At 33.4% G+C, this 24,756-nt stretch overlaps 1 protein-coding gene across 3 annotated transcripts in view; it reads left to right on the plus strand.

Moving 5' to 3' along the window:
* The first annotated feature begins 2,463 nt into the window (after window positions 1-2,463).
* LOC136039180 (ADP-ribosylation factor-like protein 8B-A) overlaps window positions 2,464-24,756 on the plus strand; it is a 37,477-nt gene continuing 15,184 nt past the window's right edge. Inside the window, exons 1-3 of one of the 3 annotated variants that reach the window (XM_065722701.1) lie at window positions 2,464-2,522; window positions 18,244-18,387; window positions 22,353-22,507. In XM_065722701.1, coding sequence (XP_065578773.1) covers window positions 18,265-18,387; window positions 22,353-22,507 — 278 coding nt within the window. In that variant the 5' untranslated portion in view covers window positions 2,464-2,522; window positions 18,244-18,264. Of the gene's footprint in view, window positions 2,617-2,884; window positions 2,982-18,243; window positions 18,388-22,352; window positions 22,508-24,756 lie in introns of those variants that run through there. The other 2 variants (XM_065722703.1, XM_065722702.1) reach the window with 2 other exon arrangements.

A 24,756-nucleotide genomic window follows, 5' to 3' on the forward strand; every position in this document is an offset into this window, starting at 1 on the left:
ACAAAAAGTAGAATTTTTTGTTGATTTGCTGAAGTTAGTGAAAGGAGTATCAAATTTAAATGAAAGATAGAATAAATGTACATAGCAAAATATCACCAAATTGGATCCTACTAGAATTTATCAGATTTGTTTAGTATAATTTCAAGAATAAGTAAGGTGCTGTCTCTGATAGTTGACCAAGTTTAAAAAAAACAATCCTTTAGATCAAAAAGCTTAAAAATAAATGTGTGTCTGATACACAATATAGTTAAAGATATGTAGTTAAAGGAAAAGCTACCATATTTTTGATCCCTGGGAAATTATTTTAAAGCCCTATACTGATTAGAAGAGGTAGCTCACATCAGGTTACTCAAACATAATTCTAAAGGAGCCAGACCATGGTTAAAATGCTAATCCTGCACTGATACTTAGTCAATTATACTGCTATTTCAGCTTATTTGCATTGTGATGTTAACAATGGGTTTGCAACTTTAATGTGATGATTGCTTGAAGACAGGATTATCACCCTATTTTGGGTAGATCAATTTTATTTGAAAGAAAATCATTTGGTAAAATTCTAGTTGATTGACTTCTTGCTATCTCAGAAAGGGGTTATGTTAGGAAAATGAAACTTTCAGGGATGTATCTACAGGCTAAAGTATGTCCTGGGAAGGTACTTTGAGGTACCTACCTCTACTCCTTCTCCCTCTAGAGGGCCCTGACCTTTGATGACTTTCAAAATATGTGTTATAAAAGTGAAATTTTGCAAAATAGATCTTCTGTTGAATGAAAAACAACAAAATTGTTTTCAGCTTCACAACTTTGCTCAATCAAAATTTATAGTGTTTTAAAGATATGCCAATACATTTCCTAAATTTTGAAAAAAAAACATTGATATGGATCAGAATTCTACTCATAACAGGAATTGCATTTTCAGAACTAAAGGCAGAGAAAAAGCAGCTGATAACTAAAACTTAAGATAAAATGTTGTTTTGTCAAATTTTCAATTTTGACAAACCTATTAAACTTGTCAAAGGTGTCATGTAGGCAAATTTTGGGGCTCTCTAGAGGGAGAAGGAGTTGAGGTGGGTACTCTAGAATTCCTTCCCAGGATATACTTTAAACTGTAGATCCACCCCTGAAAATTTCATTTTTGTAACCTTACCGCTTTCTGAGATAACAAGAAGTCACTCAACTAGAATATTAACAATCACTCTATTAAACAACTATCAAAAAACTACTGATCAGCTATCACTCTGCTTAGAGATAATCTTTTAGTAGGGCATGACAAATTTTGTGTTTTCTCTTTGTTTAAAACAGCTTAATTTTTTTGCTTCAAGAATAACAGAACAAGAAGTCAATGGTCATTGTATTTAACAGTTATCATACAATTAAAGCTCTATGATCACTGAGCAAGGTGAAGATCTACATCCTTAATGATAATCATCTAAAAGCTGCTGATCAAAAATGATTTTTTTTTAAACTTAGATATTCTTAGCCACTTACATTGGAAGTTTTTTTTTATCACACATTTCTGGAATTTGAAATCTCTCTGGAAACAGACCTTTCTTCCTTATGCTCTGGTCTTCCTTATGCTTTAGATATGGATCGCCACTATCTTTCTTTGGTTTCTTCTGAAAAACCTCAGATAAATGCTGCAATTTCGTAGAATTTTTTCGTGGGGTTTTTGACGTCATAACCCTGCGATAATTACAGATAAAATTCTAGTCCGAACTGAGAATTCTTTGAAGAATTCCAGACGGATGCGAAATTAATTCTGCATACTTGAGCTTTCGGACACGCTCTATGTAATTCGTAGACTAGTTTTCATTTTGAGAGATACACAAGTTTTTGTGCGGCTGTAGCTGTGACAGGGGACAGTTTGTGACAGTTTGTAGCTGTGACAGTTTACTTGCATAGTTCACACTGCGTTCATTATGAAATGAGTTGTCCGGTTTGTTCAAATACCCACTCTGAGAAAAGTGCAAGTACTGAGTAAGAGTTTTACAGTTCTGAGTACTGTTTCCGTAAGTTTTGCGGTTGTATCAGGAAGGAGGGAGAGAGTGGATGGTTTTTGTTATTTTGAAACGGTTCTCTTTTCCCTTTAACGCAATATTGGTTTTGCTAAAGTCTACCATCCCTATTCACAACAATCTTATTCATTATTTTCAGTTAACTCTAGCATCAAAATGCAAGACGTATATGTTTTCTAGCTTTTACTGACTCAAAAAAATGTGGAAACCTAGGGTCAAAATATTTGTCATCCTCTATATATTCTTATTGTGCTTAGGTAATAAAATATTTGTGATTTGCTCAACTTAATCCATGAAATCTCTTGTGTTTCCTTCTGTCTTAAAATTAGGTCGATTTGTGGCATTAAATATGAACATTATCATTGCAGAGCTCGATTTGAAGGGAGAAATGAACCACCGAAAAAGTTATCTAATATGTAGGGCAGAAAATATTGATTGGCAGCGTTCCTGAAGAACATAAACGGTATTTAAGAAAGAAGTAAATAATAACTAAGCTTCTATTTATTCTGGGTAAAGACATTCTGAAAGCTTGTTAAGCAAAATAAACCGTTGTGCATCTGAGAAAAAAAAACTCGTTACCTTGTTTTCAAGGAATTTTAAGCAGGTAGCATTAGGCCTAAATTAAATTTAAAGAGTTTTAGTTGGGCTATAGTGTCCACTTGTCTGTTCCTAAATTTAGTGACATTTTTTTTGTTTTATAAAACCTTATAAACTAGCTGAAGATGTAGGCCTATAAACTAGCTGAAAAAAAAAATAAACAAAACCATTTGATATCTCTGTATCATGGCAATTTTAAATAGCCTAGCCCATACAATGCTAGCCTGGGCCAGTCATAAATTTATCCCAGAGTCCTCCTTAAAAGAACTGTTTGTTCTTTTAACTGACATTCTAAAAGCTTGTTAAGCAAAATAAACCATTGTGCATCTGAGAAAAAAAACTTGTCACCTTGTTTTCAAGGAATTTTAGCAGGTAGTAGCCTATTAGGCCTAAACTAAATTTGAAGAGTTTTAGTTGTGCTATAGTGTTTACTTGTCTGTTCCTAAATTTAGTGACAATTTTTTTTGTTTTAAACTAGCTTTTAAAGTTAAGTTTAAAACTAGCATTTAGTTTTAAACTAATTTTTTTTTTTGCTGTATAAACTAGCTGAAAATGTAGGCCTATAAACTAGCTGAAAAAAAACAAACAAGCCATTTGATATCTCTGTTTCATGTCAATTTTAAATAGCCTAGCCCATATAATGCTAGCCTAGGCCAGTCATAAATTTATCCCAGAGTCCTCCTTAAAAGAACTGTTTGATTATTTTAAAAGAACTGTTAGAACTGTTTTATTAATTCAAAAGTTTACTTTTTGTTCTTCAAATGTAACCCATTTGGAATAACCCATGAGTATTTCCAGCCCCATGGCCCAAAATGCTTTTTCAGCACCAATTTGGGTAAATTTTTCTTTGTTTATATTATTGATTTACCAATAAAGTGAACATAGCCTACTACTTAATGCCTTTTTTATATTCTTTACAAATATAAATATTGCCTCTATTGCAAATTCAATTTTAATCACTTTTTGAGCTCTTGGCCAAATATTTCTAGTATTTGAGTATAAAAAAGGCTTAAAACATTGGTGTTAAACTTACTGTTTCTTTACAAATCCTTTTTTAATGTTATATAATCCACAAGTGCTGATTTTCTACAATTAAGCTGGATAAATAAATTTTACAATTTTATGCTGTTTTCTTCTTTCTTTGATGTGTTTTCAATATAATACTGAAAATGGTAAATTGGTATATATTTATGACAATTCATATAACTGACTTACCAATAAAGTGAACATACCACTTGATGCCTTTTTTATGTTCTTAATGAATAGCCTATAATAATTGCTTCTACCATAAATTCAAATTTAAACACTTCTCAACCTAACTTAAACTAACCTTATTATAAATAAGTTTAGCACTGAGAAAATATAGCACTATTTTTTGAAAACAATAGAAAAAGATGGGGTAAAATTCTAGTTAATTGACTTCTTGCTATCTCAGAAAGGGTTTAGGTTAGGAATATGAAACTAGAATCTACAGACTAAATTATGTCCTGGGAAGGTATTTTGAAGCAACTACCTCCACTCCTTCTCCCTCTTGAGGGCCCTGACCTTTGATGACCTTTAAAAATAGGTGTGTTCTTAAAATGAAACCTTGCAAAATAGATCTTCTGCTTAATTAAAGTACAATAAAATTGTTTTCAGCTTCATAACTTTGCTCAATTCCATTTTATAAGGTTTTAAAGATATACAAATACATTTCCTAATTTTGAAAAAAATATTGATATGGCTTAAAATTCTACTGAAATAACAGGAATTGCATTTTTAGAAATAAAGGTAGAGAAAAAGCAACTAGTAACTGAAAATTAAGGTAAAATGTTGTTTTGTCAAAATTTCAATAGTTGTCATGTCGTAGGCAAATTTCAGGGCCCTCTAGAGGGCAAAAGAGTAGAGGTAGTTGCTTCAAAATATCTTCCCAGGACATAATTTAGCCTGTAGACCCATCCCTGAAAGTTTCATTTTCCTAACCTAAACTCTTTCCAAGATAGCAAGAAGTCAATTAACTAGAATTTTACCAAAGATGGCTCTCAGAAAACATAGTATTATTTTGTGGAATACAAGCAATAACTCATTCTTTAATCAAAAGTTTGTCATTTTTAAGAGCTCAAAAAGTGTTTAAATTTGAATTTGCAGTAGAAACAATTAATATATTCCTAAAGAATGTAAAAAAAGGCATCAAGTGGTGTGTTCACTTTATTGGTGAGTCAGTTATATGTGTCATAATTTTGAAGGTAAATTTATTACAGTTCATATAACTGACTTACCAATAAAGTGAACATACTAATCAATGCCTTTTTTATGTTCTTTAGAAATATAATAATTGCTTCTACTGCAGATTCAAATTTAAGCACTTTTTAACCTAACCTAAACTAACCTTATTATGAATAATTTTAGCACTGAGAAAATGTAGTATTATTTTTTCCAAAAACAACCAAGAAAAGATGGCAATGAGAAAACATAATATTATTTTGTTGAAAACAAGAAATAACTCATTTTTTAATTGAAAATTTGCCATTTTAAAGAGCTCAAAAAGTGCATAAATTTCAATTTGTGGTAGAAGTGATTATTATATTTATAAAGAACATAAAAAAAGCCATTGATTGGTATGTTCACTTTATTGGTAAGTCAGTTATATGAACTGTCATAATTTTACCCTGAAAATATGAAACCCATCAGAAGAAGGAGTAGATAAATATCCCATGAGGTTCTGTTCCAAAGCAGTATTTAAATTTATAATTTATAAATATATAAATGGATTTATAATAAAACAGTAAGTTTGAAACCAATATTTTAGTCCTTTTTTATACTCAAAACCTATTAATAGTTTAGTCATTTTCAAGAGCTCAAAAAAAGCTTAAATTTGAATATGTGACTTTTTTATTTTAAAATTTTATTATATATATATATATATATATATATATATATATATATATATATATATATATATATATATATATATATATATATATATATATATATATATATCAAAAGAGGATAATTGGTATTTCCAAAAGAGGTCCTTGTAGGTAAGTCAATAAACTAATAATTTCAAGTGTTTGATCTTAGATAATTTTATTAATAACCATATTGATGCATAGCTTAGGTTTTTAGCTATTCATTGGTATATGCAATTCTTCTCAATTTCTCTTTGGTAACAAGGTGTAAGGGTTCTAGTTTTACATAATTTTGTTCTATTGAATACTGGTTTTTACCCTGTGCAATTCAGCAATATTATATAGAATTCAAACCCTCACGTCTTGTTACTAATTAAAAATTGAGAAGAATTATTAAAATTATTATTAAAATTATTGAAGCTAAATGCTTCTTATGGTAAATATTGAGCAGTTCATATAATTGACCTACAAGTAAAGTGAATATACAACTAGATACCATTTATATGCTCTTTCTGATTATAACAATTACTTTTGTAAGTCTTTCAGTTGTAAGTCTTTTGTGGACCCTTGAAAATTGTAAGAAAAGTTTTTCTATTTTTTTTTTATATATAAATAGGGTTAAAATATGGGTTTCAAACTTACTATTTCAGTATAAAATCCATTTTATTAAAGCTATATAATCCAAAGCATTGATTTGTCACAATTAAGTTGGATAAAAAATTCAGTAGAAATTCACCATTTTTCATCTGGCACATTTCTTCAGTCAGCTTTGATATTTTTTTTACATAAAAATGGCATCTAATAGTATGTGCACTTCATTTGTGATCAATTATATGAACTGCTCAATATTTAACTCTATTAGTTTATTGACTTACCTACAGGGACCACTTTTTAGAAATACCAATTATCCTATTTTGATGCATATATCTTTTCAGTGTTTCAGTTTTATTCACATAATAACAGAAAGCAGATTCTCCTCTAATTCTAAAAATATAACTTATTGTTTGATATTTATTGAATAAATCATGAATATTAAATATAATTTTTCTTTTCTATTGCTTGTCAAAACAGGGGTCACATTTTGAATTTATTCTTAAGAGGAAATCCTTAGATTACTCCAAACTGCAATTTCTGATTTAAGAATATGATGGCAATTTATTGGTGAAAATTTTGCCAAGAAGAGGGATAAAATGCAGGGATCTTGTTACTATAATGACATTGTTTCATGATGTAATAAAATAAGGGCAGCCCAAAGACCTGTCTATTTGTGGTCTTACCTAAAAAGGGTCCTTTATCTCTAGTAAATTAGTGTAATATAAAAAACCTTAAATAAACCTTTGTGAAACCTTTGGGGAAAATTTTGCCAAGAAGAGGGATAAAATGCTGGGATCTTGTTACTATAATGACATTGTTTCATGATGTAATAAAATAAGGGCAGCCCAAAGACCTGTCTATTTGTGGTCTTATCTAAAAAAGGTCCTTTATCTCTAGTAAGTTAGTGTAATATAAAAAACCTTAAATAAACCTTAAGCCTAAGTTACTCAATGTCTGGTGTAATACTGAAATCCAATGGCAGAAAAAAACATGCTGCACAAAGAAAAAATATAAAGTTGCTGCAGACTAAAGTATGACCCAGGAAGGTATTTTAAAATACCTACCTCTACTCTTTCTCTCTCTAAAGGCCAATAATCTTTAAAAATCTTTGTGTTATAAAAACTATCTATTATTGTATTTTTATGATATTTATGATTTTTTATGACATAGATCCTAAGATCTAGTCAAGAATTAAAAAGTGGCCTTTGAAGCTCTTACTTTATATATGGTAGACCAGCCCATTATTTTAAGCTTTAATTTTCAGACATCAGTTCAACCAATAGGAAGATGCTGAGAATGCAAAAGTATAGGTAACTCATTGAGTACCATCCTGGAAAGACATTTAGGAAATTTAATCTTCTCCATTGTTCTAGTTAGAAGTTACTCTTTCTAAGTGGCCAAATGTGCTGCTAAGCCACTCCAGCACAGGTTTGGGTGTCTCTGGCCTGTGTTTGGCCACCTGACAAAACAAATGTGAAAGTTTGCAGAAACTGTTTTTGACTATGAAAGAGCAATCCATTATCACCAGTTGGCTATAAAGGCTAGAGAATAAGCTTCAGTAAGGTGAAAAAAATAAAACAGAAAAAAAATTCATTTAAGATCACACATTGTAGTAGCACCAAAATAAGCTGCTGTTCTAATCTTGATATTTCACCTATAATTGTCAGCAATGCCAGTTTCATTTCAACTTGTGTCTTTAAGAAACTAGTTGGTAATTTAGCACAATGTCTCTTACTTTAGTCTTCTTCTGAAACTGGGCCCCAAGTTCTCCAGTTACTTCTGCTCAATCAAAATGTAATTACAAACCTAGATGTTTTCAGTTTCAAACTGGCAGTTGCTGCCATGGTGCTCATCTCTAATGTCTCTACTGGAGTCTGGAGAGTCATTGTGTACAGATTTACAAATATCAAAACCATCACTCCCATTACAACTTGTTACAAGAAACAAAATTTTTGCATTCTAGCCTTTTCACTTCTCTGAATTTCATCTTTTCTAGGACTATTCTGGCAGTTGCACCATTTTTCTAAGGAGTGATGCATTGTTTCATTGGGGTTTTGGTTATCATTTTTGACTTTTTAATACTGTGTTTCTTGTTAATTTTTCTAGATAAACCTTTTGAGAAGGAGATTGTATAACAATCTTTTTAAACAAATTATCTGCTAACCTTTGCTCCTCAGCTGGAGATGCATCCAGTACTGCTTCAGCATTAGCATCTATGTTAAAGGACAAGTCTAATACAGGAATTGCACTAGGCATAGAAACTCCATCAGTGGGTGCTTAATTAGGTGTGTTTGGCAGTCTATCTATGATGTACAACAAGATGAACTTATAATCATTGAAGATATATCTGTTTGTGGGGTAGATCCAGCTCATATTTGAATCCACTAATGATACTCTAAGGAGTGAAAGCCTTTGATTATGCTTTCCTCAGCAGTTTAGCAATAGTATACATTGATAAAACTCTTCATATATGAGTGGTTGTAATATTTATGACTTCTCAGTTGTAGTAGGTCTTGACTGACTCCATGACTGTCCTTTCTAGAGATTATAATAGTTGAGTGGAAGGGGAGGAGCAATTAGAAGTACAACACATTAATCTTTAGCCAGATCAAGCAATTCAGTGGTGTGTCTGGCTACCTAGTACCAGAAGTACAGGTGACTGTATAGAGAATTTGATGTGATTGACAAAAATCTGAAGTAAAGCAGAAAAAGGGTGAAAAAATTCTCGTATAAAAATGTGTAAAAAAAACTTGCATATAATTTTTGATCACTGTTCCCTGGGGAAAATAAGAAGAGAGAGACTATTTTCCAATGGTGTCTTCCCAATGACCAAACTGATATAATTGATCATTCCATTGAAGTGTTATTAATTTAGTGGATACTTGTTCCCAGGTTTGTAATAGAAGAACAATGAAATGATTATTTTTCCTAAGAAGTAATGCATGAACTTGCATTGTGAAACTTCCCAGTCTGAAGTTGTATTGATTCCTTTTTAACTTTCTTTTAAAAGTTGCCTTTTTTACCTTTGCTTATGCCTTGCTATCCTTTGTCTGAAACTTCTTTATACCTCTGTGCAATGCCAAAATGCATCGCATTTCTGGTGCAATCATTAAATTAATTTTAAAAGAAGGTGAAAGGTATGGCTCTCACTTCTGGAATGCAACTGTGTCCAAAGCAACAATGATCAATGACATATATTTATCTTCAGTGCAATCTTCCAAGTCCCAGAAACAGGAATGGGATAGAAATAGGAACTTAAAACCCCCTTCTGGTGCATGATTTGTGCCCTGTGCCCATTCCTGAAAATTTTATATATATAATTCAACTACTCTGTTAGAAATCTCTCATCAAGATTTACATAGCGCTTACTTTTACAGCCTGAAAAATATGATAAAATGATATAACTTTCTTATTCAAATGAAGCCTATCTGTTGGAATAAAAGTGCTTTCTGACCTCTTAAAGTCCTTGTGTTGATGCTGCATTATATTGCTAGAGTTGAGTTCAAACTACGTGTTCTTTATTACCAAGCTGAGATCAAACCTAGTGTGCTATGAAATCCAGTGTGCCACCACAGGACAACTGTTCTCATTTAAATCTAAAAAAAATCTTTTGCATTTTTTGCATTCTAATTAAATGCCCCCCGTGTTTCAATTTTAGTAAACAGTCAAACTTTAGTGTAAAGAGTAAGGTATTGAGGAGGGGGCAACCCTTCATATATGTCATAATTTCTGCTCTTTTGTCAAATAATTTTGGTAAATCTGGCTCACCCTTTATGAAATATACCCCTTCCCCTCATGGAAAACGCCTTGGTAGAAATTTCATCCAACATGAAGTGCACCCACCCCCTGTCAAATTCCTTCCAGTTAGTTCCATCCTTGCTGAGAATCCTTCTCCCTGTAAAACTGCTTGTGGACTATTCACCCTGAAAAATTTTCCTTTTGAATAAGACTTCAACCTCTAATCGGTTTCTCAATCACTCCAAAAATGCAACCAAACCCAGCATGCCACCACACAACAACTGTTCTCATTTAAATATATAAAAAAATATTTCGGATTTAACAGTACTCAACAAATAATTTAGCACCCATTTTTGATCAAATTAAAATAAATTGCACCACTTCCCAAATGTTGTCATATTATTTTGCTGTAGACAATCAATTTAAATGGCAGTCCAAAGTAATTGCACTTATTACCTTAAATCGCAGCTTGGAGCAAATCTAAGGATTTTATATCCTTGTAATGCTCTTTTATGACTTCTGCAGGTCATTTGATGCAATTGCTTGCTACATTTGGGTTGAGCACTCAACAGCTTCCTAGTTGCACAGGAAATGTTGGTGCAGCCATTCTTTATCAATATTTTGCTTGAGTGCATCCATTGAATCTACACAGTCTAAACAGGGGAGAACTGAGAACATTTCGGCACTCTTTTAGAAGCCATGGGTGTATCCTATCTGATCCTTTGGATTTGTTAACATCAAGTTTTTCACCACTTTCCAAATGCTGCCATGTTATTGTTGTTATATTTTTTGCCCACAAACATTCAAAAGTATAAACAGTGAAGTACCAAGAAAAAAATAATAAACAAGCAAAAATAAAAAGTACACATAAGTCAACTATAGCAAGCTGAACAAAGCTAATATAATAAACAAAACAGTATAATAAAATAGATTCAGTAGAACAGACGAAGTAAAGCTATATTGATAATTAGAAATATTTACACACACAGTATAGATTGCTACTTATGTTTTGTATTCAACATCATCATCATTTGTTTTTAACCCACAAAGACAATACTATGGAGAAAAGATAATTTCAGTAATAACCATATTGATGCATAGCTTAGATTTTTTAGCTATATTATGTAAATTGCAAAACCTCACATCTTGTTACCAAGTAGAAATTGAGAATAATTGAAAGGGTAGTTTTAGGGAAAAGATAATTTCCTAGGGCAATGGTGCGCTGGATTCGGGATCCTTTGTCTGAGAGGACACGGGTTCGAATCCCAGTGTTCCCAATTCGTCAGTTTGGGACGGGGGTCAGTGGTGTGACCCTGTAAGCTTAGCCAGAGTCGACCCAGCTCTAAATGGGTACCTGGAGAAATCTGGGGAAGGTAAACAGGAAGGGTGTGCGAAAGCACAGGATGGCTGGCCCCCAACCCCCCATTGCACTTCCTGGCTGAAGGGCCAAGAAACGGAGATCAGCACCGCCGGTAAGGACTGTAAAGTCTAATGCCGTATCCTTTACCTTTTTTAATTCCTATTACAGGAATTGCACTAGGCATAGAAACTTCATCAGTTTAATTAGGTATGTTTGTATTATCATCATTTGTTTTTAACCCACAAAGATAAAAATATGGAGAAAAGAAAAAGGAAACGTTATTAACAAAACAACCAAAAACTATACACTCATCCTACCTTGGGGAGAAAAAAAAAGAAAAAGAGGGTCGTAATCACGCAATTTAGTCAACGTCCTTTGACACATACCCTTATTAAGATCCTTAATTTGAGAAGGTACATCTAAAAGCTCAAATCGTTCAACTATATCCCTATTACAATACCACTGTGGTAAATAAAGCAAAAACTTGCAATATTTAAAATATGCTACTCAAATTGTAGAGATATGCTTTTTCCTGAATAAATGCGAGGTACCTGACAGAAAAAGGATTTCTGGTGAAGCAAAACAATGGTACAATCTGTATATACACTTTTGATTTTGTCTATATTTATTGGCTGATATCTTACCATAAGCAATATGAATATTTGCACAAATTCAACTCAGGAAACGCAAGACTGACAACAGATTGCAGAGAACTTGACTTGACATAGTCAATCCAACTAACTCAACATCTTGAATATAAAGAAAGTCCATTTTAAATGTGAAAGCAGTATGTACAACTTAACATAAGAAACAAGAAAGTATCAATGCAGGTATCGCAGTGCTAAGAATTCAATGCAAGATGAGTATCCCCAACTCATTGCCATCTACTACCCAACCTTGAGAGCCCCCAACTGAAGGACCAATTACCAGACTCCAACAAATAAAAAAGAATTGTCAACAGTTACTGACTTGCTCAGCCTATAGTGCTGAGAGATATCGCAAATCATTTGTCCCATATTTTACCCGTCATTTTAATATTATTGACACGACTAGAATTTAATGTTTGATTAATATAATGTTTGTTTAAATTTTCCTGTGAGTGTTTTTGAAGGTATAAATTATTTTTGTCATGACATGCTAATGCTAGTTCCGACTATTGCAGTGAATAAATATATTCTATTCTATTCATACAATCCCCACATTCTGATTCCCAACAGGGAATCAAATCCAACAACATACAACTCTAAACAAACAACTAGTTATAAAAAATAAGAAAGTATCAATACAAGTACATCAGTACAACGACCTCAATACAAAATGAGCCCATAATTCAAAGATATACTGTAAAAACAAGTATGTATCAATATAGGTGTCTCAGCACAAACGCCTCAATACAAAATGTGCCTACAATTCAAACATATATTGCAGAAGCGAGGATGTATCAATACAGGTGTTTCAGCACAAACACTTACAAAATAAGCCCACAATTCAAACGTATCATAGGCTGCCTAAGTAAAGAGCAATGTGGGCTCAATGTATTTTTTTTTAAGTTTTTTTTTTAGACCAGGGCACGTATCAAAGGAGCTGTTGTAGAAACTTCAAAAAGAGCTCATTCGATTGGAAATTGAAAGGACTAGTGCCTTTTTCCTGGTCCAAAAGTGATTGGATGGCAACTACCCCCCCCCCCCCTATTTCGCCCACCATTTCCCCAAGCCCCTCAAATCAAAATTTAAGATAACCGTCTCGTTCAATGTAGTTGAAAAGTCCAGAAATTCGGTCTTTGAGGATGTCATCCTCCCCCCACAGCCCTCATGGCAAGGGTTGTAAGTTATCCCCTGGGATCATTTAAGGTTCAGCCAGAAAGGATGATTTTGTAAACTTTGGATGGGGCTCATTGGACTGGTAATCGCAATTTCTAGCGACTTCTTTAAGATTTTGAGTGATCAGAGGGTGGATCCCCCACCCACCTCGCATTTTTTCCAAAATGCATCTGATGAAAATTTCAAGATGATGATTTGTTGTTGCAGAAACTTCTAAAAAGGCTCATTTAATCGGAAGTTGAACGAGCTAGTATCCGTTTTAATAGTCAAAAGTGATTAGAGGGCAACTAAACCCCCTTCCACCCCCACATTTCCCCAAACACATCCAGTCAAAATTTTGAGATTGCTATTTTGTTCAACATAGTTAAAAGATCCGGAAATTATGTCTTTGAGGATGACACCCCCCCCACACACACCCAGCTGAAGGCAAGGGATGTAAGCTATGCACTGGGGGTATATAAAGTCTTAGTAGCTATGCACCTATTTGCCTTATGTACCCATTTTGGGGGGAGATTCTTAAACGAATTTTATGTAAACAAAACATAGATAAATTTTTCCAGTCAGTGAGACCAATAGGTAGTTTCCTTAATTCCGGGAAGGATTTAACCTAGGAAAATTTAGTTGGTGGGGTGTATAAAATTCCTTGTTCATGTGGAAAGTTTTATTTTGGTAGAAAGCACCAATAATTTCTTGAAAGATTTATTGATCATCAGGACTCAATAGAATAAACTCTATAATTAAGCAAGCTTCCTGAAACTTTTGTTTCGGCTGTGGATGAACACACGTCCTTTCATCCTGAACATTTTGTACAAGTTGATGAGGCCACGGCTATTTCTAAGGATAGGGGTTTTTCTCAATGGACGATGGAGGCTATAGAAATTAAAAAACATATGTTTGCTAATCTTTCAATAAATAGAGACTACAGGAAATTTAAATATTAATGCAATTTATGACTGTCTTTTGAAAAGTGAACCAATAGTCAATAATGAAATTAAGACATAATCACCAGGGGACTAGATTACCTACTGAGCCAAAAAGATTTGCTTCAATAAAAGCTAACAAGAGGATTATTTTGCAACAGAATAATTAACTTAATCTCAGTTTTTATAATGTTTTCTTCAGTTGTTTTGATGTTCTCATTAAAGTAGGCTAGCTCGAATAGCTTCTTTTTTCCTACGTGGATCAGTTGCGACAATTGTATTTTATTAATATTGGTGGTGGTTTTACATGTTTTTAGTTTAGTTTTTGTTGTTGTTTTTTTTTTCATCTTTGTTTCTCTTTTGCTGAGGACGCCTAGTTTACATAGAGGCGTAGTATCCACGTTTTTTTCATCTTTCATCTTTTCTCTCTACTGGCCACAGTCTCGTTTGTTGTCTTTTCATTGAGTTTTACCTCTCTCTGTTATTTTTTGACAAGGGTTATAAGTTATGCCCCGAGAGCATTTAAGGTTTTTTTATGGAAAGGGGGTCGTATAAATTCCAGAGGAGGCTCATTGGATAAGAAATCAGTCTGATTCAATCAGATGTTGTATTTCCCTTTTTAAGAGTCAAAGTGGTCGCTCCCCCCCCCCCTACGTCGTGTTTTCAAAAAATGTATATGATAAAATTGGACAACCATTTGTTCAAAAATAGCCCAAAGATCATATATTAAGGCATTTTAGATGGACAGATTTCCCCATAGTCTTGGGGTAAGGGTTGTAAGTTATGCCCCTGGGGCATATAAAGTTCTTATGGAAGGGGTGGTCATGTAAACTTTAGAAAAGGCTCATGATATTTGAAATCTATAGTTCTAGTTCCTTTTTAAGAGTCAAAAATGATTTAGAGTAACTAGCCTTGCTCCCTGATATCCTCTTTTCTCAAAACACATTCATTTGAAATTGTGAGATAGGCAGTTCGTTACCAATAGTCTAAATCTTATATGCCCAGGGCATATAAGGTTTTTGTGTAACAAGTAGTCGTATAAAGTTTGGATTGGCTGGAGCTCATTTGATTGGAAATTGGAAGTTTTAGTGCCCTTTTTTTAGAGTCAAAAGTTAATGGAGGGCAATCATCTCCCTCCTCCCAAGCCTATCATTCCCCAAAACATATCTGATGAAAATTTTAAGAGAGCCCAAAACTCAAAACAAGCAAAATTTAACATGAGTTGGGCTGATAACCCCCAGGCCTTCTCAGGTCCAGAATATAATTTGCTTTTACTGAAAACAAAATACATTTTAAATATTTTCATTTTTCTTATTTTCAAAAAAAATTGCCAAAATTTTAAGGCTTAAATATCAGTATATGTCAATTAAACTAACAATCCAAGTTTTTTTTTCAGTAAAGCACATATTGTGTTCTGGTCTTGAGAAGGCATGGGGGTATCAGCCCTACTAATATTAATCTTTCTTGTTTTGAATTTGACTTAGCTATTTATTGTAATTTTTGTTTGTTTGAGTTTCATTTATTTATTGCTAGTAATTTGTGATAGTTTTATGCTTGAAAGATTCTTTGATTTCATTTCTTCTCATTCTTGGCTTAATCTTTACATGTCTTTGAAAAACTTCTTTTGTGGGAAAAGTTTTTTTTTTAATTAATACTATAGAAGCAAGGATGTATCAATGCAGATGGCTCAGTACAAACACCTCAATACAAAATAAGTGCATAATTCAAACACACGCAACCCATGAGAAACCAAAAATATGAAACAAGAAAGTATCAGTACAGTTATATCGGCATTAATAATTGGCTGTTCAGTTCAGTTCACTTTATTTAGTACAGTTTTTTTTTGTCATTAAGTATCAGTACAGTTATATCGGCATTAATAATCGGCTGTTCAGTTCACTTTATTTAGTACAGTTTTTTTTGTCATTAAGTATCAGTACAGTTATATCGGCATTAATAATCGGCTGTTCAGTTCACTTTATTTAGTACAGTTTTTTTTGTCATTAAGTATCAGTACAGTTATATCGGCATTAATAATCGGCTGTTCAGTTCACTTTATTTAGTACAGTTTTTTTGTCATTATCAGTATATCGGCATTAATAATCGGCTGTTCAGTTCACTTTATTTAGTACAGTTTTTTTTGTCATTAAGTATCAGTACAGTTATATCGGCATTAATAATCGGCTGTTCAGTTCACTTTATTTAGTACAGTTTTTTTGTCATTAAGTATCAGTACAGTTATATCGGCATTAATAATCGGCTGTTCAGTTCACTTTATTTAGTACAGTTAAGTACAGTTTTTTTTGTCATTAAGTATCAGTACAGTTATATCGGCATTAATAATTGGCAGTTCAGTTCACTTTATTTAGTACAGTTTTTTTTGTTATTAAGTTTCAGTACAGTTATATCGGCATTAATAATTGGCAGTTCAGTTCACTTTATTTAGTACAGTTTTTTAGTCATTAAGTATCAGTACAATTATATCGGCATTAATAATCGGCTGTTCAGTTCACTTTATTTAGTACAGTTAAGTACAGTTTTTTTGTCATTAAGTATCAGTACAGTTATATCGGCATTAATAATCGGCTGTTCAGTTCACTTCATTTAGTACAGTTTTTTTGTCATTAAGTATCAGTACAGTTATATCGGCATTAATAATCGGCTGTTCAGTTCACTTTATTTAGTACAGTTTTTTTGTCATTAAGTATCAGTATATCGGCATTAATAATCGGCTGTTCAGTTCACTTTATTTAGTACAGTTTTTTTTTATCATTAAGTATCAGTACAGTTATATCGGCATTAATAATCGGCTTTTCAGTTCACTTTATTTAGTACAGTTTTTTTGTCATTAAGTATCAGTACAGTTATATCGGCATTAATAATCGGCTGTTCACTTCACTTTATTTAGTACAGTTTTTTTTTTAGTCATTAAGTATCAGTACAGTTATATCGGCATTAATAATTGGCAGTTCAGTTCACTTTATTTAGTACAGTTTTTTTGTCATTAAGTTTCAGTACAGTTATATCGGCATTAATAATTGGCAGTTCAGTTCACTTTATTTAGTACAGTTTTTTTGTCATTAAGTATCAGTACAGTTATATCGGCATTAATAATCGGCTGTTCAGTTCACTTTATTTAGTACAGTTTTTTTTGTCATTAAGTATCAGTACAGTTATATCGGCATTAATAATCGGCTGTTCAGTTCACTTTATTTAGTACAGTTTTTTTTGTCATTAAGTATCAGTACAGTTATATCGGCATTAATAATCGGCTGTTCAGTTCACTTCATTTAGTACAGTTTTTTTGTCATTAAGTATCAGTACAGTTATATCAGCATTAATAATCGGCTGTTCAGTTCACTTTATTTAGTACAGTTAAGTACAGTTTTTTAGTCATTAAGTATCAGTACAGTTATATCAGCATTAATAACTCAATACAAACAGACTACACAATTCAAACACATACAACTCTAAACAAAATAAATCAATACAAAATGAATCTCAAATAGAGGCACCCCAAACAATTCTACTAAAATTAAAAGAATACAAAAAATCTATTTAAGTAATTAAAAAAATAGCAGAGTTTAAATTTCATCTCCTTTTTATTCATGGCAATAATTTGGAACATGTTTTAGTTTTGTAGGTTCACCAAGTCAAAAATATTAAAGGCTTTTTTTAATATTTATGTAGTCTATAGGCATTCTCATTTTTCCAGAATCATCTCAAATAAATTTTCATACTTGTAGTTTGATTAATTTAGTTGATTTTTTACTTTGCATGCACAGACACCTGCCTGAAGATTTCGGAGATGATAATACAGGGGGATTAAGGCTCTCAAGCTGGTTCAAAATGCATTCTACAGATTTGTTGATACCCTGAAGATACTCTTTTAACGTTGAAAATCGTTGAAAAAAACCTTTTTTTTTCAAGAAGACAGAAAATAAAAGAAAAACAATAACACTTGAATTTTTATTTTGACTTTCTAGGTATGGTATAGCACGTTTTTGTGAAAGTGATCACATGAAGAACAGAATATGTTTTAGCCTATTATAGAGAAATAGCACGCTTAAAAGAAAGACGTAATTTTAGCTGCATTGAGTGTAATTTGCAATTGGACAGGGGGAGCAACTGCCCCTCCTAGGCTTTTTTTTAGTACATATTTGCCTTTATAATCCTTTTGTAGTACTAAATAGTACCTTTATGGTACCAAATGGTTTTTTTAGTTTTTACTGTCATCTTCACTTGATTTTTGAAAAATGGTTCCAACAAATGGTTTTATGCATTGAATCTGATTAAAGCTCTTTTTTTTCTCAGGACTACTGATTTGAATTCAAGATGCTAGGTATGATAAATAGGATTTTGGATTGGTTTAAGAGCTTGTTTTGGAAAGAAGAAATGGAACTAACTCTTGTTGGACTTCAATATTCTGGGAAGACAACATTTGTCAATGTCATTGCAGTAAGTTATTTGAAATTTTTGAATTATGTCTCTCAGTTCTAATAAAACACTTTGCTTATTTTTCCCTTGGAGATTTTCCCTACAAAAGAAACAACAACAAAGCGAATATTTGGCAAATCTTTCAAATATGAAGATTTTGGGTAGGATTAGTGCCTCAATCAACCCCGATTTTGGGTGCACTGCTGATTTTAGCACAGAGAAAGATTTTAAAATTAGCAAAGTTATCCTACTGGAATTTTTATATCACATAGTGCATAAAACTAGATCTCATCTTCTTCCTCTGAAGTTTGGAGTTAATTTTATCACAAAAAAGCAATTTGTAACTTAAATCATACTATAGATCCCCCACACTATAACACTATTTTAAGTAATGCCCATCTGTCTTTTCTTTATTGGCAGAATGCACCTTGTATACTACCTTTGAAATAAAAAAAACAATAATGTAGGCTACCCATACCCATATAGCTCACTGGAAAATTGTGATTCTAGAAAATACTTCAACCACAGGGAATTGAAACCATCTCATAACAATTCTCATAACAAATTGGAACCATCTTGTTCTCAAAATAATTTTACCCACAGTTAGAGCTTGGTAATGCAAAACAAGGTATATTCTCGAAAAATGGTCATCACAAGCTCAGATGGGCCAAATTAGCACTTGAGAGTCAGACAACACAAAATAAAATATGAGAATAAGAACACAAAAAAAGGTTAAAAACGTTGTGAATTGTAAGAACAATTAAGAATTTCAGAATTTATAACAAATTCAGCCAAATAAAAACACAAAGACAATTTAGTAGGCTATAAAAAATGAGTGCAAAAAATTTAAATGAGTGTTGAATAGAGGGAGGAGGAATTTCACCTGTTCGACATATCAACTATGAATGAATGAACCCGTAAAAGTATAAAAAACACAAAGTACGGAGTATTATAAATAAATAAAAACGATAAACAGTGAAAAAAAATTCAAACTAATAAAAGACAGCATGGACTAATTAACCAGTATCAATATGGAAAAAAGGCTGCAGAGGGTCGTAAACATGAATAAAATTGATAGTCTTTTTACATAAATCATACAGTAAGAAGTTTCTTCTGTATTTTTCTGTTCAAAGTTTTAATGAGCTTAAAATTGGGACTTTGTATTAAAGTTGAACAAGCAAGATGAGGTCAAAGGGAGGAAAATTGACTAAGGAAAAAGGAATTTGTATAGGTTTTTGTGGAGGTTATTGTTGGCAAAACACAAGGAAACTTTTGGTCCTCTTTCCTTACGGGTGACCAAATTGGTTTTCCAAAAGAGGGATGTATTGGGTACTATACCTTCATTGGAGATAATTATGAAGCGCCTTCTGGGACTGTCTCTATTCGGTCTGAAAATTCATTAAAGGTGTCAGGATCCCAGACAATACAGGTGTACTCAAGGAATGGGCCTACAAATGAAAGAAAAATTCTCAGAGGGTGTAGTTTAGGACATATAAATTTCTTAAAGTGTTTAAGAAGGGAAGGTTGAATGCTTCCCTTCACGGTATTTTGAAATCTCATTAGTTTAACCTATTCAAATCTATTTAAAATATAATTAATATCTTACCATTAATCATTTTGAATAGTTTGAGATGGGAAGACACAGTAATTTCATACTACTAACGAACATTAGGGGGTGGGAAAGGGGGTATAAATATTGAAAGAAGGGCGAGCCTTAAGGAAATTAATTACTGACTGTATAGGATTGAATGTCTTATCATTAGTAACAGCCTCATCTGATATCTGTTCTAGGATATCCATTGGCCTACTTCTTAAATTTTTGTCAGATGCAGTTAGATCATCAAAAATTCCATCTATCCAAAAAATCAATTTCAGTGTTGTTAATCATTGCAAGGTATAAAATTGAACCTAACAAGGCTCCCTAGGGCACTCTATTATAAACTGAGACTGGAGCAAAATATGACCTTAGATATTTGACATCTTTTGTTCTATGAGAGAGGAAAGGCGCAATCATTCTACTTAAACAGAGATCAACACGAAATTCATTAAAAAGCTGTCAAGATAATTTCATTAAAAAGTAAGGACAAAGGTTACGAAAGATCGCTGGCAAAGTCTCTAATTAATTAATTAATACGGTTTAACTAATTAATTAATAAAAATTAACTAACCATTGGTACGTTTTGAAGACAGTGCTGCAATGTTTTATGTTCTCAACTTTTGTCTACAAGTCTAAGTGGGTCATAAATAGTTGTCTGGAGCGAGGGGTGGACTTTATTAACTATGGAGGAAAGGAATTTTTTTCGATCTTTTGCTGTATCTAAGCGCTCTTATTGGAGATTGAAAACAGTATTATCTTTAGCTTTCTTCCAATTGTCTTAGGTGAAGAAAATCCATTGCTTTGTTTTTTTAGTGGGAAGATGTAGATTTATATATTTCTTTCTTTATATGCTTACGCGCTAAATTGAATTTGGACATTTCGCCATGCTCAAATAGATTCATTGTCACTGTCATTAATTCTTTAATTTGCTGGTCTGGCCGGAAATTATCTGTAACCCGTAAATAATTATTTTATTTTGTATAAATATAGTATGTTCTAATTGTAATACTTTAGTTTATCTACTGATGAAGATCATTGATGTATGTGGTCGAAATACCCGGAATTTTTTGTATGTGTTTTTCACTGTCTAATAAAAGGACAGGTCCCTATTTGAACTTGTATTTGTTCGTTATAGAAAGGCAGTGTGGTAGTCGAAAAACAGACCCAGTAAAAACTTTGGGTCTCATGCTTACCCGAGTAATTTCGTTATAATCTAAAAATTGGGGGTAGAAATTACGTTACAGAAAAGATAATATTGTACAAATAATAATATTCCACCTTCCTTTTTACGTAGGTGGTCATAAGAACGTAGTTTTGTAAATTGAGAGTTGTTATCAATAGTCAATATTATGATTGTGGGCTTGGACCTCTGTTATGGCCATTTTATCAATTTTATGCACCAGAGAGTGGGCCTCTTTATGACCTCTAGTTCCGCTAATCTGCCGAACTTCGTTGCTTTCAACGTTTACTGCGAGGAACTTTGTGAAGTAAAGCAACTGCTTAAACAAGTGGGCCTTTTTTGAAGTCTGGGAGCCAGGTTGGAGTTAGAAGGATATGAAATTGAGGGAAGGACAGCCATTTTGGGGGGATTTAGACAAGGTTCCGTTTGGAAAGCAGCAATATAAGGGATGTTTAGGTGTGGCTTGAGGGGAAACACAACAGGGGGTAGTTTTCTGAAATAACATTAACTTGACAGGGAACAACAATGGTAAGAAGTTCATCTATTAAACAGCTGTCACCCAGCGAGTACCCTGGCAGAAAATAATTGGTTGAACTACCTTTCAAAATCTAGCATTATTATAGGTAACGCTTGGATACGGAGTTAAAATGAGGAGGGGTGGCAGGAGATGGTCCTGAGGATCTTTTTCAGTGTTGTGCCGGTTTAGTAGGAACAAGTCATCTTTGGGGAGGAAAGCTGTTCTAAACTAAAGTTTCAAGGGAGAAGAAGTGCTTGACTGGTGGTAGAACGGGGTCAGATCGGGAGGAGGAGGTCTGCTTTCTATGTCGCACTGAAATGTCATCTGAGTTATGCAAGTTAAAAAAAAATAAAAACTTAAGTGTCAATGAAAGAGATATTCATCTACCAGGGATTCTGTAAACACCTGGTTGTTTTTCAAATCTGCTACCCAATATTAGAGAACTTAACAATCAACTGACTGAGCTTATTAATAGTTATGTCTTAATAATGAGCTTAAACTGAGTTTCATAATAGTTATGTGTGTAATAAAACATTAATATACAGGAATTTAGAGAACATTTGTAAACCAGATGGATTTTTTCTGTTGCAGTTGCCAGAATTTCCATTGATCCGTTTTTTGTCTAGATTAATTGTTTTTCTTAAGGATAGTACAGATCTTTGATCAAAAATGCTTGTCTTTTCATTTTTCAGTCTGGTCAGTTTAGCGAAGACATGATACCAACTGTTGGCTTCAATATGAGGAAAATAACAAAAGGCAACGTCACTATCAAACTGTGGGACATTGGTGGCCAGCCTAGATTCCGCTCAATGTGGGAACGATACTGCCGGGGAGTGAACGCTATTGTGTAAGCAAAGTTCTAATATTTATCATCTAAAAGATGGTCCTTGGCCCTCTTAATATTATTACTGTGAATAGGACCGCCGGGAGTTACCCATAGGAAAAACTTCTTTGTATCGACTAATTTTTTTAGTCACGAAGTTCCAATGTAAGGTTCTAGTAATCGTCATCTAAAAGCTAGTCTATGGTCCTCCTTAGATTGCTACTGTTGCCAAGGCTGACGGTCCTTGACCTATAGGAAAACTTGTTTGTGTCACCTTCTTTCTTTGGTAATACAGATCCAATACGAATAAAAGTATCAGGTCTTAGGAGGTCTCTTGGTATTGGAATCAAAGGAGTGTATGATCCTTGGCTCTTTCCTTCTGTGGTATTTTCAGGTTGGTTAGGCTATTAAAGTGTAAATTTCCTCAACATTTGATTACATATGCTTATTTATTTCAGTGTTCTGTTAAACCTAATTAATAAATCATAAAATTTGAAGACCTTCAGCAATGTCTCAATTATAAATTGAATTTTAAAAAAATATTACAATCGTAACTTCAATTTTTCTTTTAAGATTATATTCTTTATTACTTTCACTCTGGGTATCTTTGAGACTTCAGTTCCAGGTACCCCTCTCCCCACCTTTTCTTTCAGAAGCCTAGATTATAATATGGACATAGATTTAATCTGTACCTGTAATTGGTACAGTGTTTTTCATTTCAAGGTATCGCGTACAAATAAGGGATAAATCCTTTTATTAGATAGTGGGAAACAATTACAAAAACTCTGGACATTTTGATCAAATACACAGAGACCGTCATTGGCAGATAAACTGATGATGGTTGTTGTGCGTGTGATCGAAATATCCAGAAATTTATCATTGTTTTTCACTGTCTAGTAAAAGGATTTATCCCTATTTGAACTGTTATTTATACGTCATAGAAAGGCACTACGTCTTCGAAAATATCCAAGTAATCACTATTCTTCAGCTTTGAAAATAGTTGCAAGACGGTATACAACAGGCACGTGAAGTAAGCGTTTCTTGCACAGTAGCAGGTTGTACGTTTCTGATCTTCACAAGAGAGTATATGTTACGATTTTTTTTTATGTTTATTGTCTGGCGGGCTTTGCTGGTAATATTTTGATAAATTAACTAAGGATAACCACGTAAGTAGATTTTAGGAATAGAATATAAAGGAGACAAATGCTAATATCAATGCAGTTGTTTTGACTAGAACAGATATCTATATATATAAAAATAAGTTGTCTGTGTGTCGAGTGATGTCATGTTTGTGTGTCGACTAACGTCATGTTTGTCGACTGACGAAATTACAGACCGGGACATCGGGACACAAATGACGACCGGGACATAGGGAAAATAAATGACGACCAGGACACTCAAAGAGAAATTACAGACCGGGACACCGGAAGACAAATGACGACCGGGACACAGGGAATATAAATGACGACCGCGACACTCAAAGAGAAATTACAGACTGGGACACAAATGACGACCGGGACACAGGGAAAAGCGACCGGGACACAAGGAATGTTCGATTAGCAATCAACATCAACCAAGCACCGGGGCACAATTGACGACCGGGACACAGGGAATATAAATGACGACCAGGACACTCAAAGAGAAATTACAGACCGGGACACCGGAACACAAATGACGACCGGGACAAAAATGACGACCGGGACACAGGGAATATAAATGACGACCGCGACACTCAAAGAGAAATTACAGACTGGGACACTGGGACACAAATGACGACCGGGACACAGGGAAACAACTACAACGGGGACGCCGGGGGGCACAGGGGGATATATAAATGACGATGGGAACACAGGGAATGTTCGATTAGCAATCACCATCAACAAAGCTCAAGGGCAATCATTAGAATAATGAGGTATAGATCTGAATACAGATTGTTTTTCCCATGGACAATTATATGTTGCATGTTCAAGAGTCGGTAAACCTGACAATCTATTTATATGCACAGACAATGGGACAGCCAAGAATGTTGTATATTCGCAATTTTTACGTTGTTAAAAATATATATATATATCTATCTATATTCACAGGTGGGACACAGGGACACAACTACAATAGCGCGTAACTAATATGGTGCGTAACGACTTACGCGCGTGGGGGGCTTGGGGGGCGCAAAGCGCCCCCACCAACTGGGTTACCAACAGCTAGTATATCTATATATATAAAAATAAGTTGTCTGTCTGTGTGTTTGTCTGTCAGGTGACGTCATGTTTCTG

The sequence above is a fragment of the Artemia franciscana genome, chromosome 19 (genome assembly GCF_032884065.1).
Source record: "Artemia franciscana chromosome 19, ASM3288406v1, whole genome shotgun sequence".
In the NCBI taxonomy this organism is placed as follows: Eukaryota; Metazoa; Arthropoda; class Branchiopoda; order Anostraca; family Artemiidae; genus Artemia; species Artemia franciscana.